The sequence below is a fragment of the Uranotaenia lowii genome, chromosome 3, assembly GCF_029784155.1.
Source record: "Uranotaenia lowii strain MFRU-FL chromosome 3, ASM2978415v1, whole genome shotgun sequence".
Lineage (NCBI taxonomy): Eukaryota > Metazoa > Arthropoda > Insecta > Diptera > Culicidae > Uranotaenia > Uranotaenia lowii.
This window is the reverse complement of record NC_073693.1, coordinates 60,914,423-60,931,527: the sequence shown is the minus strand read 5'-3', so window position 1 is coordinate 60,931,527 and position 17,105 is coordinate 60,914,423. Positions and strand designations below refer to the sequence as shown.

The following is a 17,105-nucleotide window of genomic DNA, read 5'->3' as shown; positions in this document are numbered from 1 at the left end:
CACTTGGGCAGCCTGATTGGCGGGCGGTTCACTACCAAAGTGTGTGCTTCTCTTGAACGGCAATTCCTTCCCCTGGGTGGGCTTGAAATGAAAAGTGAAATCATTTAAAACACCCCAGAATACTTTCAAAATTGCATTTAGTGAGTAGTGGAATTTAATTCCTGAAGAAAACAACAGCCGGCTGGATACATCGAATAAGAAAATTGCATTTTGGAGTAAAGGTTGATCACGCTACTGTTGCAGAAGGATTCGTCGTTTGCCAAAGGACACCACGATAGGATACAAGATAAGTACTAGTAGATAGAGTGTGAGTGTGAATACGCGATTAAATGGTTGAGGTGGCTGAATGAGGATTGCATGATTTGCCTGAATTTTAAGAATAGTGGAGATTCCAATAAGCTTCCTCCGGCAGACTTTGAGCAGCCGTTTAGTGCATAAAAGCTCTAAATTGATTATACTACTGATACAAGTATCGATAAACTAACATTTGCCTGTCAAATACTTCAAATAAGTCAATTTATCGCCGTTTGAGGTCTCGGGAGTGTTTTTGTGAAAAGTGTTGTGTTTTATAAAATGAATAACGATCTTCGACATCTATCCAAGCAAGAACGGATCTTGTGGAACTTGCTAGAGAGTTTTGAAGATTTTCTTCAAGATTACGATGATGATCGGGATCAAGGTTCACTTCAACCACGGCTGGCTAAATTGGACGAGGCTTATGAAAAGTTTTGTGATCTACGTGTTAAAATAGAAATGATTGTGGAAAACCTTGAAGAGAATTCGGAAGACAGCGATCAAAAGATGGAAGTTCGGAAAAAGGAAAGCAAGAAGGTGTACAAGGGATTCGTGACACGGTATTTTTCATTGAAACAACAGCTGCTGTCGAAAATAGAGTCGATTCCCGCACGATCAACACAATCCTCTGTTTCCGACACAGTTTTGCCGTGCCACACAAAATATCCGGAGCTTCAGCTGCCAACATTCTCTGGAAAACTGTTAGATTGGATCAATTTCCGGGACAATTTCAAGTCGCTGATTCACGATAACATCCAACTAAATGATATGGATAAGTTCAACTACCTCCGGACGTCGTTGAGAGATGACGCGCTTCTCCATATCAATCAAATTCAAGTTTCAGCAACGAATTACAGCCTAGCGTGGAGCACGCTTGAATCCAAATTTGAAAATCACAAGTTGATTGCACAGGAGAATATGAAGGCTCTGTTTGCCACACCTGCCATGGGCGCAGAATGTTATGAAGCGTTGAATGCACTGTTGTCGGCGTTTAAAATCAACCTTCAACAGTTAGAAAAACTAGGCCAGAGGACAAGTGATTGGAGTACATTATTGGCGTTTATGCTCTCACAAAAATTGGATGCCGAAACCTACCGTCTTTGGGAAACTCACCATGCTTCCAAAAATGTACCTACCTATGAAGCCATGTTTGAGTTCCTGGAAAACCATTGCGCGATCCTACAGTCAACGGCCAGTCGAAGCGGCGAAAATCAAAACACAAGAGCTACCATCAGTCACAGCACAGCCACATCAGAGGGATTCTGCCCTATTTGTCACAATGGAAGACACAACGCAGAGCAATGCATTAGATTTAGCAGGATGCGGATTATCGACCGGAAGTTTTTGGTGCGCAGATTGGGGCTCTGTTTGAATTGTTTAAATTCAGGACATTTTACTGCTGACTGCTCGCAAGGAACTTGTTCGAAGTGTGGACAATATCATCACGATCTTTTGCACCCGTATTCTCCCAACCAAAACAACCCATTCTACGTGCAGAACTTCGCTCAAGACCCACGAAGACCTCAACGCGCGGACAGTCAATCAAGAAGGGAACCTTATACACATCGGCCTCAGTCCCGGATGGATAGCAACCAATCTCCACAGAACACCTCACAACCTACACAACAGCCACCTCCCACAAACACACCCACTACTAGCCACCACACTTCTACTCTACTCAGTACACAACAGAACACCCGCACTGCTATTCTATCGACAGCGGTCGTTATGCTAGCTGATAGCAATGGAAACACAGTTTTAGCCCGTGCATTGTTGGACAATGGGTCCCAAATATCTTTAATTACCGAAGATTTGTCGAAGAAGCTGAATTTTGTCCGTGCTCAAGAAAGTCTTCCCGTAAAAGGTGTTGGAGGGTCCACAACTCTTTCGAAAGAATCTGTCCTAGCTAGTATTGTGTCTACCAAATCTTCATTTACTACCACCGAGACAAAATTCTTTGTGCTACCACAAATCACGTTGGATTTGCCCCAAACAAGCATTGACGTTAGTAGCTGGAGATTGCCACCTTCGGTCAGCCTTGCAGATCCCAATTTCAACAAATCAAGCCCCGTTGATCTCGTGATAGGAGTTTCTACATTTTACGAAGTTCTGCTGCCGAACCAGATGAAGATAAATGATGCCGGTCCAATCCTACAGAATTCTCATCTGGGGTGGATTGTCGCAGGAGAGCTTCCAGAAGAAACAGTTGTTTCTTACAACGCCATGATGTCAACTGGAAAAATAGAGAATGATCTGCCTGATTTTGAGTTATCATGTTGGAGTTCTATTCTCCCTCTTTTCCTTCTTGTAACATTCAATACTGCCTGTTTTTGCTACATTTATGGTTTTGCGAGTGTACCCTTTGTTCTTCTCAATATGTTTCTCCAAGAACTTTGGAAAGGAAAGTTTCTTGCGATGAATACCAGTACCTATTGGCTGAAATTGCAGAACAAGTTGGATGGATACTGCAGCAAATGTATACCCCGATGGGTGGGTCGAATTCTGCAGAAAGGGAATTGCATAGAAACTCCACGGATTATGCGGCGTGTCCGGAGAGAACAACGAAGTACAGTGATACACTTATAATCACTCCATAACGATCTCACACCTGCTTCTTTGTAAAATGCATCGGAGTCCTAGTATATCATCATCGTCATCACGATTCCTAGAAAACCATATTAAAAAAAGTATTTTTCGCCCCCATGAGGGGCACTGTTGGCACTGTCGGCATAGCAGCCGTATTGCCAGGGGGCCGATTAATAAGTTACGTTCAATCCATCTATTCGTTTGCGGAACATACAGTGTTTTTCCTTCGCCAGGGTTGCACTCAGCACTATAAGTATTTGAAGCCATCGGACGTCACCATGTTATGGACCACGCCCTGACCTATTCATCGTTTACTCCCTTCATTCGTTCAACATAAAAATGTATTTTCTGCCCCCATGAGGGGCACTGTTGGCACTGGCGGCGTATTAGCTGTATTGCCAGGGGGCCAACAGATAAGTTAAGTTCACCCAGTCTGTTTATTTGCGGAATCTACAGTTCTTTTCCCTCCGCCAGGGTATTATACTTCACACGGCTTATAAGAAGATCAGGATCGTTACCACCGATGCCACACCATCGATGATGTGGACCGTTTGTTTCATCACACAAGCTGAGTAAGCCCCCATAGGGGCATCCATTGGCGTACGGGGACTTTACTAGTCACCATTGCCAGGGGGCCAATTTCTAAGTTATGTTTATCGTATTTTATGTGTCGTATCGGATACCAACGTATTGTTGTTTCATCAGATCATCCACTTGAAAACGACCTAACCAGACCGGAGAGTTTATCCAGATCACTATACAATCTTCAGATAAGTATGCCCCCAGTTGGGGCGCATTTGGCTAGGAGCGGCATATCAGCCGTCGATGCCAGGGGGCGATTTAAAAGTTATGTTTTCCCAAACTACTAGAAGCACGGAGGAATTGTCTTTTTTATATATTCAACAGGGTACTGTTTGGAACGCGCCATATCTAAGGATACCCGCACGACTGTTGGAACACTTTGAGCATCTGCAGCCCCCGAAAGGGGCGCACTGTGGCTTTTAGCGAAGTTTACTCTTCGTGAATGCCTGGGGGCCACATCGAATACTTCTGGCATCAGATTTACTCTACAGTCGAGCGCATTATTGAACTATTGGGATAGCATCAGTGCATGAGAGCATGGTTCATCGCAGTTGATGGCAGCATGTTGAATATCAGTTTGATGATGGTGCTTTGAGAACGTAACAACCTTATCGAGATGTGGTCCAAGTCGATACTGATGGAAGATTTCGTGTTGAGTGAACTCAAGGCGGGCGGTATGTTCGCGCCAAAACATCAGCAGCGCGAGCCAAGCGAAGATCACCTCAGCTGCAGAAATAACCACCTCAGCTACAAGCAGCTTCAATCACTGCCACACGTATCTGCAGTGATCAGAACAAAAGTGCGTGTGTGCAGCGTGGGAAAAAGAATCGCCGATAACCGATCCGCTTGTGGCGAGACAATAGCGATAGAATTAGAAGCAGTCTGTTACCCGTGTCAGTCAGTCGTTTAGCTAGCTTTTTTAATACAGTCCACTTGTGATCAATCGAGTTGAGCGTTTTTTGTTCTAATTTATTAAATAAATGTTCCCGTATAATCGTATCACCTGCTAAGTGTCGTGCTATCCGAAGTATCACGTCTGGGAACTTCCGCGGTTATTCTGAACCAGTGCGCCTTTAGGGATTGGCCCTAACAGTCATTTTTGTCATTTTTGTCATTTTTGTCATTTTTGTCATTTTTGTAATTTTTGTCATTTTTGTCATTTTTGTCATTTTTGTCATTTTTGTCATTTTTGTCATTTTTGTCATTTTTGTCATTTTTGTCATTTTTGTCATTTTTGTCATTTTTGTCATTTTTGTCATTTTTGTCATTTTTGTCATTTTTGTCATTTTTGTCATTTTTGTCATTTTTGTCATTTTTGTCATTTTTGTCATTTTTGTCATTTTTGTCATTTTTGTCATTTTTGTCATTTTTGTCATTTTTGTCATTTTTGTCATTTTTGTCATTTTTGTCATTTTTGTCATTTTTGTCATTTTTGTCATTTTTGTCATTTTTGTCATTTTTGTCATTTTTGTCATTTTTGTCATTTTTGTCATTTTTGTCATTTTTGTCATTTTTGTCATTTTTGTCATTTTTGTCATTTTTGTCATTTTTGTCATTTTTGTCATTTTTGTCATTTTTGTCATTTTTGTCATTTTTGTCATTTTTGTCATTTTTGTCATTTTTGTCATTTTTGTCATTTTTGTCATTTTTGTCATTTTTGTCATTTTTGTCATTTTTGTCATTTTTGTCATTTTTGTCATTTTTGTCATTTTTGTCATTTTTGTCATTTTTGTCATTTTTGTCATTTTTGTCATTTTTGTCATTTTTGTCATTTTTGTCATTTTTGTCATTTTTGTCATTTTTGTCTTTTTGTCATTTTTGTCATTTTTGTCATTTTTGTCATTTTTGTCATTTTTGTTATTTTTGTCATTTTTGTCATTTTTGTCATTTTTGTCATTTTTGTCATTTTTGTCATTTTTGTCATTTTTGTCATTTTTGTCATTTTTGTCATTTTTGTCATTTTTGTCATTTTTGTCATTTTTGTCATTTTTGTCATTTTTGTCATTTTTGTCATTTTTGGCATTTTTGTCATTTTTGTCATTTTTGTCATTTTTGTCATTTTTGTCATTTTTGTCTTTTTTGTCATTTTTGTCATTTTTGTCATTTTTGTCATTTTTGTCATTTTTGTCATTTTTGTCATTTTTGTCATTTTTGTCATTTTTGTCATTTTTGTCATTTTTGTCATTTTTGTCATTTTTGTCATTTTTCTCATTTTTCTCATTTTTGCTATTTTTGCTATTTTTGCTATTTTTGCTATTTTTGTCATTTTTGTCATTTTTGTCATTTTTGTCATTTTTGTCATTTTTCTCATTTTTCTCATTTTTGTCATTTTTGTCATTTTTGTCATTTTTGTCATTTTTGTCATTTTTGTCATTCTTGTCATTCTTGTCATTTTTGTCATTTTTGTCATTTTTGTCATTTTTGTCATTTTTGTCATTTTTGTCATTTTTGTCATTTTTGTCATTTTTGTCATTTTTGTCATTTTTGTCATTTTTGTCATTTTTGTCATTTTTGTAATTTTTGTCATTTTTGTCATTTTTGTCATTTTTGTCATTTTTGTCATTTTTTTGTCATTTTTTTTTCATTTTTGTCATTTTTGTCATTTTTGTCATTTTTGTCATTTTTGTCATTTTTGTCATTTTTGTCATTTTTGTCATTTTTGTCATTTTTGTCATTTTTGTCATTTTTGTCATTTTTGTCATTTTTGTCATTTTTGTCATTTTTGTCATTTTTGTCATTTTTGTCATTTTTGTCATTTTTGTCATTTTTGTCATTTTTGTCATTTTTGTCATTTTTGTCATTTTTGTCATTTTTGTCATTTTTGTCATTTTTGTCATTTTTGTCATTTTTGTCATTTTTGTCATTTTTGTCATTTTTGTCATTTTTGTCATTTTTGTCATTTTTGTCATTTTTGTCATTTTTGTCATTTTTGTCATTTTTGTCATTTTTGTCATTTTTGTCATTTTTGTCATTTTTGTCATTTTTGTCATTTTTGTCATTTTTGTCATTTTTGTCATTTTTGTCATTTTTGTCATTTTTGTCATTTTTGTCATTTTTGTCATTTTTGTCATTTTTGTCATTTTTGTCATTTTTGTCATTTTTGTCATTTTTGTCATTTTTGTCATTTTTGTCATTTTTGTCATTTTTGTCATTTTTGTCATTTTGTCATTTTGTCATTTTTGTCATTTTTGTCATTTTTGTCATTTTTGTCATTTTTGTCATTTTTGTCATTTTTGTCATTTTTGTCATTTTTGTCATTTTGTCATTTTTGTCATTTTTGTCATTTTTGTCATTTTTGTCATTTTGTCATTTTTGTCATTTTTGTCATTTTTGTCATTTTTGTCATTTTTGTCATTTTTGTCATTTTTGTCATTTTTGTCATTTTTGTCATTTTTGTCATTTTTGTCATTTTTGTCATTTTTGTCATTTTTGTCATTTTTGTCATTTTTGTCATTTTTGTCATTTTTGTCATTTTTGTCATTTTTGTCATTTTTGTCATTTTTGTCATTTTTGTCATTTTTGTCATTTTTGTCATTTTTGTCATTTTGTCATTTTTGTCATTTTTGTCATTTTTGTCATTTTTGTCATTTTTGTCATTTTTGTCATTTTTGTCATTTTTGTCATTTTTGTCATTTTTGTCATTTTGTCATTTTTGTCATTTTTCTCATTTTTCTCATTTTTCTCATTTTTGCTATTTTTGCTATTTTTGCTATTTTTGCTATTTTTGTCATTTTTGTCATTTTTGTCATTTTTGTCATTTTTGTCATTTTTGTCATTTTTGTCATTTTTGTCATTTTTGTCATTTTTGTCATTTTTGTCATTTTTGTCATTTATGTCATTTTTGTCATTTTTGTCATTTTTGTCATTTTTGTCATTTTTGTCATTTTTGTCATTTTTGTCATTTTTGTCATTTTTGTCATTTTTGTCATTTTTGTCATTTTTGTCATTTTTGTCATTTTTGTCATTTTTGTCATTTTTGTCATTTTTGTCATTTTTGTCATTTTTGTCATTTTTGTCATTTTTGTCATTTTTGTCATTTTTGTCATTTTTGTCATTTTTGTCATTTTTGTCATTTTTGTCATTTTTGTCATTTTTGTCATTTTTGTCATTTTTGTCATTTTTGTCATTTTTGTCATTTTTGTCATTTTTGTCATTTTTGTCATTTTTGTCATTTTTGTCATTTCATTTGTCATTTTTGTCATTTTTGTCATTTTTGTCATTTTTGTCATTTTTGTCATTTTTGTCATTTTTGTCATTTTTGTCATTTTTGTCATTTTTGTCATTTTTGTCATTTTTGTCATTTTGTCATTTTTGTCATTTTGTCATTTTTGTCATTTTTGTCATTTTTGTCATTTTTGTCATTTTTGTCATTTTTGTCATTTTTGTCATTTTTGTCATTTTTTGTCATTTTTGTCATTTTTGTCATTTTTGTCATTTTTGTCATTTTTGTCATTTTGTCATTTTTGTCATTTTTGTCATTTTTGTCATTTTTGTCATTTTTGTCATTTTGTCATTTTTGTCATTTTTGTCATTTTTGTCAGTTTTGTCATTTTTGTCATTTTTGTCATTTTTGTCATTTTTGTCATTTTTGTCATTTTTGTCATTTTTGTCATTTTTGTCATTTTTGTCATTTTTGTCATTTTGTCATTTTTGTCATTTTTGTCATTTTTGTCATTTTTGTCATTTTTGTCATTTTTGTCATTTTTGTCATTTTTGTCATTTTTGTCATTTTTGTCATTTTTGTCATTTTTGTCATTTTTGTCATTTTTGTCATTTTTGTCATTTTTGTCATTTTTGTCATTTTTGTCATTTTTGTCATTTTTGTCATTTTTGTCATTTTGTCATTTTTGTCATTTTGTCATTTTTGTCATTTTTGTCATTTTTGTCATTTTTGTCATTTTTGTCATTTTTGTCATTTTTGTCATTTTTGTCATTTTTGTCATTTTTGTCATTTTTGTCATTTTTGTCATTTTTGTCATTTTTGTCATTTTTGTCATTTTTGTCATTTTTGTCATTTTTGTCATTTTTGTCATTTTGTCATTTTTGTCATTTTTGTCATTTTTGTCATTTTTGTCATTTTTGTCATTTTTGTCATTTTTGTCATTTTTGTCATTTTTGTCATTTTTGTCATTTTTGTCATTTTTGTCATTTTTGTCATTTTTGTCATTTTTGTCATTTTTGTCATTTTTGTCATTTTTGTCATTTTTGTCATTTTTGTCATTTTTGTCATTTTTGTCATTTTTGTCATTTTTGTCATTTTGTCATTTTTGTCATTTTTGTCATTTTTGTCATTTTTGTCATTTTTGTCATTTTTGTCATTTTTGTCATTTTTGTCATTTTTGTCATTTTTGTCATTTTTGTCATTTTTGTCATTTTTGTCATTTTTGTCATTTTTGTCATTTTTGTCATTTTTGTCATTTTTGTCATTTTTGTCATTTTTGTCATTTTTGTCATTTTTGTCATTTTTGTCATTTTTGTCATTTTTGTCATTTTGTCATTTTTGTCATTTTTGTCATTTTTGTCATTTTTGTCATTTTTGTCATTTTTGTCATTTTTGTCATTTTTGTCATTTTTGTCATTTTTGTCATTTTTGTCATTTTTGTCATTTTTGTCATTTTTGTCATTTTTGTCATTTTTGTCATTATTTTTGCTATTTTTTGTCATTTTTGTCATTTTTGTCATTTTTGTCATTTTTGTCATTTTTGTCATTTTTGTCATTTTGTCATTTTTGTCATTTTTGTCATTTTTGTCATTTTTGTCATTTTTGTCATTTTTGTCATTTTTTGTCATTTTTGTCATTTTTGTCATTTTTGTCATTTTTGTCATTTTGTCATTTTTGTCATTTTTGTCATTTTTGTCATTTTTGTCATTTTTGTCATTTTTGTCATTTTTGTCATTTTTGTCATTTTTGTCATTTTTGTCATTTTTGTCATTTTTTGTCATTTTTGTCATTTTTGTCATTTTTGTCATTTTTGTCATTTTTGTCATTTTTTGTCATTTTTGTCATTTTTGTCATTTTTGTCATTTTTGTCATTTTTGTCATTTTTGTCATTTTTGTCATTTTTGTCATTTTTGTCATTTTTGTCATTTTTGTCATTTTTGTCATTTTTGTCATTTTTGTCATTTTTGTCATTTTTGTCATTTTTGTCATTTTTGTCATTTTTGTCATTTTTGTCATTTTTGTCATTTTTGTCATTTTTGTCATTTTTGTCATTTTTGTCATTTTTGTCATTTTTGTCATTTTTGTCATTTTTGTCATTTTTGTCATTTTTGTCATTTTTGTCATTTTTGTCATTTTTGTCATTTTTGTCATTTTTGTCATTTTTGTCATTTTTGTCATTTTTGTCATTTTGTCATTTTTGTCATTTTTGTCATTTTTGTCATTTTTGTCATTTTTGTCATTTTTGTCATTTTTGTCATTTTTGTGTCATTTTTGTCATTTTTGTCATTTTTGTCATTTTTGTCATTTTTGTCATTTTTGTCATTTTTGTCATTTTTGTCATTTTTGTCATTTTTGTCATTTTTGTCATTTTTGTCATTTTTGCTATTTTTGTCATTTTTGTCATTTTTGTCATTTTTGTCATTTTTGTCATTTTTGTCATTTTTGTCATTTTTGTCATTTTTGTCATTTTTGTCATTTTTGTCATTTTGTCATTTTTGTCATTTTGTCATTTTTGTCATTTTTGTCATTTTTGTCATTTTTGTCATTTTTGTCATTTTTGTCATTTTTGTCATTTTTGTCATTTTTGTCATTTTTGTCATTTTTGTCATTTTTGTCATTTTTGTCATTTTTGTCATTTTTGTCATTTTTGTCATTTTTGTCATTTTCATTTTTGTCATTTTTGTCATTTTTGTCATTTTTGTCATTTTTGTCATTTTTGTCATTTTTGTCATTTTTGTCATTTTTGTCATTTTTGTCATTTTTGTCATTTTTGTCATTTTTGTCATTTTTGTCATTTTTGTCATTTTTGTCATTTTTGTCATTTTGTCATTTTTGTCATTTTTGTCATTTTGTCATTTTTGTCATTTTTGTCATTTTTGTCATTTGTCATTTTTGTCATTTTTGTCATTTTTGTCATTTTTGTCATTTTTGTCATTTTTGTCATTTTTGTCATTTTTGTCATTTTTGTCATTTTTGTCATTTTTGTCATTTTTGTCATTTTTGTCATTTTTGTCATTTTTGTCATTTTTGTCATTTTTGTCATTTTTTGTCATTTTTGTCATTTTTGTCATTTTTGTCATTTTTGTCATTTTTGTCATTTTTGTCATTTTTGTCATTTTTGTCATTTTTGTCATTTTTGTCATTTTTGTCATTTTTGTCATTTTTGTCATTTTTGTCATTTTTGTCATTTTTGTCATTTTTGTCATTTTTGTCATTTTTGTCATTTTTGTCATTTTTGTCATTTTTGTCATTTTTGTCATTTTTGTCATTTTTGTCATTTTTGTCATTTTTGTCATTTTTGTCATTTTTGTCATTTTGTCATTTTTGTCATTTTTGTCATTTTTGTCATTTTTGTCATTTTTGTCATTTTTGTCATTTTTGTCATTTTTGTCATTTTTGTCATTTTTGTCATTTTTGTCATTTTTGTCATTTTTGTCATTTTTGTCATTTTTGTCATTTTTGTCATTTTTGTCATTTTTGTCATTTTTGTCATTTTTGTCATTTTTGTCATTTTTGTCATTTTTGTCATTTTTGTCATTTTTGTCATTTTTGTCATTTTTGTCATTTTTGTCATTTTTGTCATTTTTGTCATTTTTGTCATTTTGTCATTTTTGTCATTTTTGTCATTTTTGTCATTTTTGTCATTTTTGTCATTTTTGTCATTTTTGTCATTTTTGTCATTTTTGTCATTTTGTCATTTTGTCATTTTTGTCATTTTTGTCATTTTTGTCATTTTTGTCATTTTTGTCATTTTTGTCATTTTTTGTCATTTTTGTCATTTTGTCATTTTTGTCATTTTTGTCATTTTTGTCATTTTTGTCATTTTTGTCATTTTTGTCATTTTTGTCATTTTTGTCATTTTTGTCATTTTTGTCATTTTTGTCATTTTTGTCATTTTTGTCATTTTTGTCATTTTTGTCATTTTTGTCATTTTTGTCATTTTTGTCATTTTTGTCATTTTTGTCATTTTTGTCATTTTTGTCATTTTTGTCATTTTGTCATTTTTGTCATTTTTGTCATTTTTGTCATTTTTGTCATTTTTGTCATTTTTGTCATTTTTGTCATTTTTGTCATTTTTGTCATTTTTGTCATTTTTGTCATTTTTGTCATTTTTGTCATTTTTGTCATTTTTGTCATTTTTGTCATTTTTGTCATTTTTGTCATTTTTGTCATTTTTGTCATTTTTGTCATTTTGTCATTTTTGTCATTTTTGTCATTTTTGTCATTTTTGTCATTTTTGTCATTTTTGTCATTTTTGTCATTTTTGTCATTTTTGTCATTTTTGTCATTTTTGTCATTTTGTCATTTTTGTCATTTTTGTCATTTTTTGTCATTTTTGTCATTTTTGTCATTTTTGTCATTTTTGTCATTTTGTCATTTTTGTCATTTTTGTCATTTTTGTCATTTTTGTCATTTTTGTCATTTTTGTCATTTTTGTCATTTTTGTCATTTTTGTCATTTTTGTCATTTTTGTCATTTTTGTCATTTTTGTCATTTTTGTCATTTTTGTCATTTTTGTCATTTTTGTCATTTTTTGTCATTTTTGTCATTTTTGTCATTTTTGTCATTTTTGTCATTTTTTGTCATTTTTGTCATTTTTGTCATTTTTGTCATTTTTGTCATTTTTGTCATTTTTGTCATTTTTGTCATTTTTGTCATTTTGTCATTTTTGTCATTTTTGTCATTTTTGTCATTTTTGTCATTTTTGTCATTTTTGTCATTTTTGTCATTTTTGTCATTTTTGTCATTTTTGTCATTTTTGTCATTTTTGTCATTTTTGTCATTTTTGTCATTTTTGTCATTTTTGTCATTTTTGTCATTTTTGTCATTTTTGTCATTTTTGTCATTTTTGTCATTTTTGTCATTTTTGTCATTTTTGTCATTTTTGTCATTTTTGTCATTTTGTCATTTTTGTCATTTTTGTCATTTTTGTCATTTTTGTCATTTTTGTCATTTTTGTCATTTTTGTCATTTTTGTCATTTTTGTCATTTTTGTCATTTTTGTCATTTTTGTCATTTTTGTCATTTTTGTCATTTTTGTCATTTTTGTCATTTTTGTCATTTTTGTCATTTTTGTCATTTTTGTCATTTTTGTCATTTTTGTCATTTTTGTCATTTTTGTCATTTTTGTCATTTTTGTCATTTTTGTCATTTTTGTCATTTTTGTCATTTTTGTCATTTTTGTCATTTTTGTCATTTTTGTCATTTTTGTCATTTTTGTCATTTTTGTCATTTTTGTCATTTTTGTCATTTTTGTCATTTTTGTCATTTTTGTCATTTTTGTCATTTTTGTCATTTTTGTCATTTTTGTCATTTTTGTCATTTTTGTCATTTTTGTCATTTTTGTCATTTTTGTCATTTTTGTCATTTTTGTCATTTTTGTCATTTTTGTCATTTTTGTCATTTTGTCATTTTTGTCATTTTTGTCATTTTTGTCATTTTTGTCATTTTTGTCATTTTTGTCATTTTTGTCATTTTTGTCATTTTTGTCATTTTTGTCATTTTTGTCATTTTTGTCATTTTTGTCATTTTTGTCATTTTTGTCATTTTTGTCATTTTTGTCATTTTTGTCATTTTTGTCATTTTTGTCATTTTTGTCATTTTTGTCATTTTTGTCATTTTTGTCATTTTTGTCATTTTTGTCATTTTTGTCATTTTTGTCATTTTTGTCATTTTTGTCATTTTTGTCATTTTTGTCATTTTTGTCATTTTGTCATTTTTGTCATTTTTGTCATTTTTGTCATTTTTGTCATTTTTGTCATTTTTGTCATTTTTGTCATTTTGTCATTTTTGTCATTTTTGTCATTTTTGTCATTTTTGTCATTTTTGTCATTTTTGTCATTTTTGTCATTTTTGTCATTTTTGTCATTTTTGTCATTTTTGTCATTTTTGTCATTTTTGTCATTTTGTCATTTTTGTCATTTTTGTCATTTTTTGTCATTTTTGTCATTTTTGTCATTTTTGTCATTTTTGTCATTTTTGTCATTTTTGTCATTTTTGTCATTTTTGTCATTTTTGTCATTTTTGTCATTTTTGTCATTTTTGTCATTTTTGTCATTTTTGTCATTTTTGTCATTTTTGTCATTTTTGTCATTTTTGTCATTTTTGTCATTTTTGTCATTTTTGTCATTTTTGTCATTTTTGTCATTTTTGTCATTTTTGTCATTTTTGTCATTTTTGTCATTTTTGTCATTTTTGTCATTTTTGTCATTTTTGTCATTTTTGTCATTTTTGTCATTTTTGTCATTTTTGTCATTTTTGTCATTTTTGTCATTTTTGTCATTTTGTCATTTTGTCATTTTTGTCATTTTTGTCATTTTTGTCATTTTTGTCATTTTTGTCATTTTTGTCATTTTTGTCATTTTTGTCATTTTTGTCATTTTTGTCATTTTTGTCATTTTTGTCATTTTTGTCATTTTTGTCATTTTTGTCATTTTTGTCATTTTTGTCATTTTTGTCATTTTTGTCATTTTGTTTTGTCATTTTTGTCATTTTGTCATTTTTGTCATTTTGTCATTTTTGTCATTTTTGTCATTTTTGTCATTTTTGTCATTTTTGTCATTTTTGTCATTTTTGTCATTTTTGTCATTTTTGTCATTTTTGTCATTTTTGTCATTTTTGTCATTTTTGTCATTTTTGTCATTTTTGTCATTTTTGTCATTTTTGTCATTTTTGTCATTTTTGTCATTTTTGTCATTTTTGTCATTTTTGTCATTTTTGTCATTTTTGTCATTTTTGTCATTTTTGTCAATTTTGTCATTTTTGTCATTTTTGTCATTTTTGTCATTTTTGTCATTTTTGTCATTTTTGTCATTTTTGTCATTTTTGTCATTTTTGTCATTTTTGTCATTTTTGTCATTTTTGTCATTTTTGTCATTTTGTCATTTTTGTCATTTTTGTCATTTTTGTCATTTTTGTCATTTTTGTCATTTTTGTCATTTTGTCATTTTGTCATTTTTGTCATTTTTGTCATTTTTGTCATTTTTGTCATTTTTGTCATTTTTGTCATTTTTGTCATTTTTGTCATTTTTGTCATTTTTGTCATTTTTGTCATTTTTGTCATTTTGTCATTTTTGTCATTTTTGTCATTTTTGTCATTTTTGTCATTTTTGTCATTTTTGTCATTTTTGTCATTTTTGTCATTTTTGTCATTTTTGTCATTTTTGTCATTTTGTCATTTTTGTCATTTTTGTCATTTTTGTCATTTTTGTCATTTTTGTCATTTTTGTCATTTTTGTCATTTTTGTCATTTTTGTCATTTTTGTCATTTTTGTCATTTTTGTCATTTTTGTCATTTTTGTCATTTTGTCATTTTTGTCATTTTTGTCATTTTTGTCATTTTTGTCATTTTTGTCATTTTTGTCATTTTTGTCATTTTTGTCATTTTTGTCATTTTTGTCATTTTTGTCATTTTGTCATTTTTGTCATTTTTGTCATTTTTGTCATTTTTTGTCATTTTTGTCATTTTTGTCATTTTTGTCATTTTTGTCATTTTGTCATTTTGTCATTTTTGTCATTTTTGTCATTTTTGTCATTTTTGTCATTTTTGTCATTTTTGTCATTTTTGTCATTTTGTCATTTTTGTCATTTTGTCATTTTTGTCATTTTTGTCATTTTTGTCATTTTTGTCATTTTTGTCATTTTTGTCATTTTTGTCATTTTTGTCATTTTTGTCATTTTTGTCATTTTTGTCATTTTTGTCATTTTGTCATTTTTGTCATTTTTGTCATTTTTGTCATTTTTGTCATTTTTGTCATTTTTGTCATTTTTGTCATTTTTGTCATTTTTGTCATTTTTGTCATTTTTGTCATTTTTGTCATTTTGTCATTTTTGTCATTTTTGTCATTTTTGTCATTTTTGTCATTTTTGTCATTTTTGTCATTTTTGTCATTTTTGTCATTTTTGTCATTTTTGTCATTTTTGTCATTTTTGTCATTTTTGTCATTTTTGTCATTTTTGTCATTTTTGTCATTTTGTCATTTTTGTCATTTTTGTCATTTTTGTCATTTTTGTCATTTTTGTCATTTTTGTCATTTTTGTCATTTTTGTCATTTTTGTCATTTTTGTCATTTTTGTCATTTTTGTCATTTTTGTCATTTTTGTCATTTTTGTCATTTTTGTCATTTTTGTCATTTTTGTCATTTTTGTCATTTTTGTCATTTTTGTCATTTTTGTCATTTTTGTCATTTTTGTCATTTTTGTCATTTTTGTCATTTTTGTCATTTTTGTCATTTTTGTCATTTTTGTCATTTTTGTCATTTTTGTCATTTTTGTCATTTTTGTCATTTTTGTCATTTTTGTCATTTTTGTCATTTTTGTCATTTTTGTCATTTTTGTCATTTTTGTCATTTTTGTCATTTTTGTCATTTTTGTCATTTTTGTCATTTTTGTCATTTTTGTCATTTTTGTCATTTTTGTCATTTTTTGTCATTTTTGTCATTTTTGTCATTTTTGTCATTTTTGTCATTTTTGTCATTTTTGTCATTTTTGTCATTTTTGTCATTTTTGTCATTTTTGTCATTTTTGTCATTTTTGTCATTTTTGTCATTTTTGTCATTTTTGTCATTTTTGTCATTTTTGTCATTTTGTCATTTTTGTCATTTTTGTCATTTTTGTCATTTTTGTCATTTTTGTCATTTTTGTCATTTTTGTCATTTTGTCATTTTTGTCATTTTTGTCATTTTTGTCATTTTTGTCATTTTTGTCATTTTTGTCATTTTTGTCATTTTTGTCATTTTGTCATTTTTGTCATTTTTGTCATTTTTGTCATTTTTGTCATTTTGTCATTTTTGTCATTTTTGTCATTTTTGTCATTTTTGTCATTTTTGTCATTTTTGTCATTTTTGTCATTTTTGTCATTTTTGTCATTTTTGTCATTTTTGTCATTTTTGTCATTTTTGTCATTTTTGTCATTTTTGTCATTTTTGTCATTTTTGTCATTTTTGTCATTTTTGTCATTTTTGTCATTTTTGTCATTTTTGTCATTTTTGTCATTTTTGTCATTTTTGTCATTTTTGTCATTTTTGTCATTTTTGTCATTTTTGTCATTTTTGTCATTTTTGTCATTTTTGTCATTTTTGTCATTTTTGTCATTTTTGTCATTTTTGTCATTTTTGTCATTTTTGTCATTTTTGTCATTTTTGTCATTTTTGTCATTTTTGTCATTTTTGTCATTTTTGTCATTTTTGTCATTTTTGTCATTTTTGTCATTTTTGTCATTTTTGTCATTTTTGTCATTTTTGTCATTTTGTCATTTTTGTCATTTTGTCATTTTTGTCATTTTTGTCATTTTTGTCATTTTTGTCATTTTTGTCATTTTTGTCATTTTTGTCATTTTTGTCATTTTTGTCATTTTTGTCATTTTTGTCATTTTTGTCATTTTTGTCATTTTTGTCATTTTTGTCATTTTTGTCATTTTTGTCATTTTTGTCATTTTTGTCATTTTTGTCATTTTTGTCATTTTTGTCATTTTTGTCATTTT

At 28.1% G+C, this 17,105-nt stretch overlaps 1 protein-coding gene across 1 annotated transcript; it reads left to right on the top strand.

Annotated features, from left to right (window-relative positions):
- The first annotated feature begins 573 nt into the window (after positions 1 to 573).
- LOC129752238 (uncharacterized) lies at positions 574 to 3,885 on the top strand. The gene is made up of 2 exons (XM_055748023.1): positions 574 to 2,499; positions 3,787 to 3,885. Exons 1-2 carry the CDS (start codon positions 574 to 576, stop codon positions 3,883 to 3,885), a joined length of 2,025 nt encoding a protein of 674 aa, XP_055603998.1.
- The last annotated feature ends 13,220 nt before the right edge of the window (positions 3,886 to 17,105 follow it).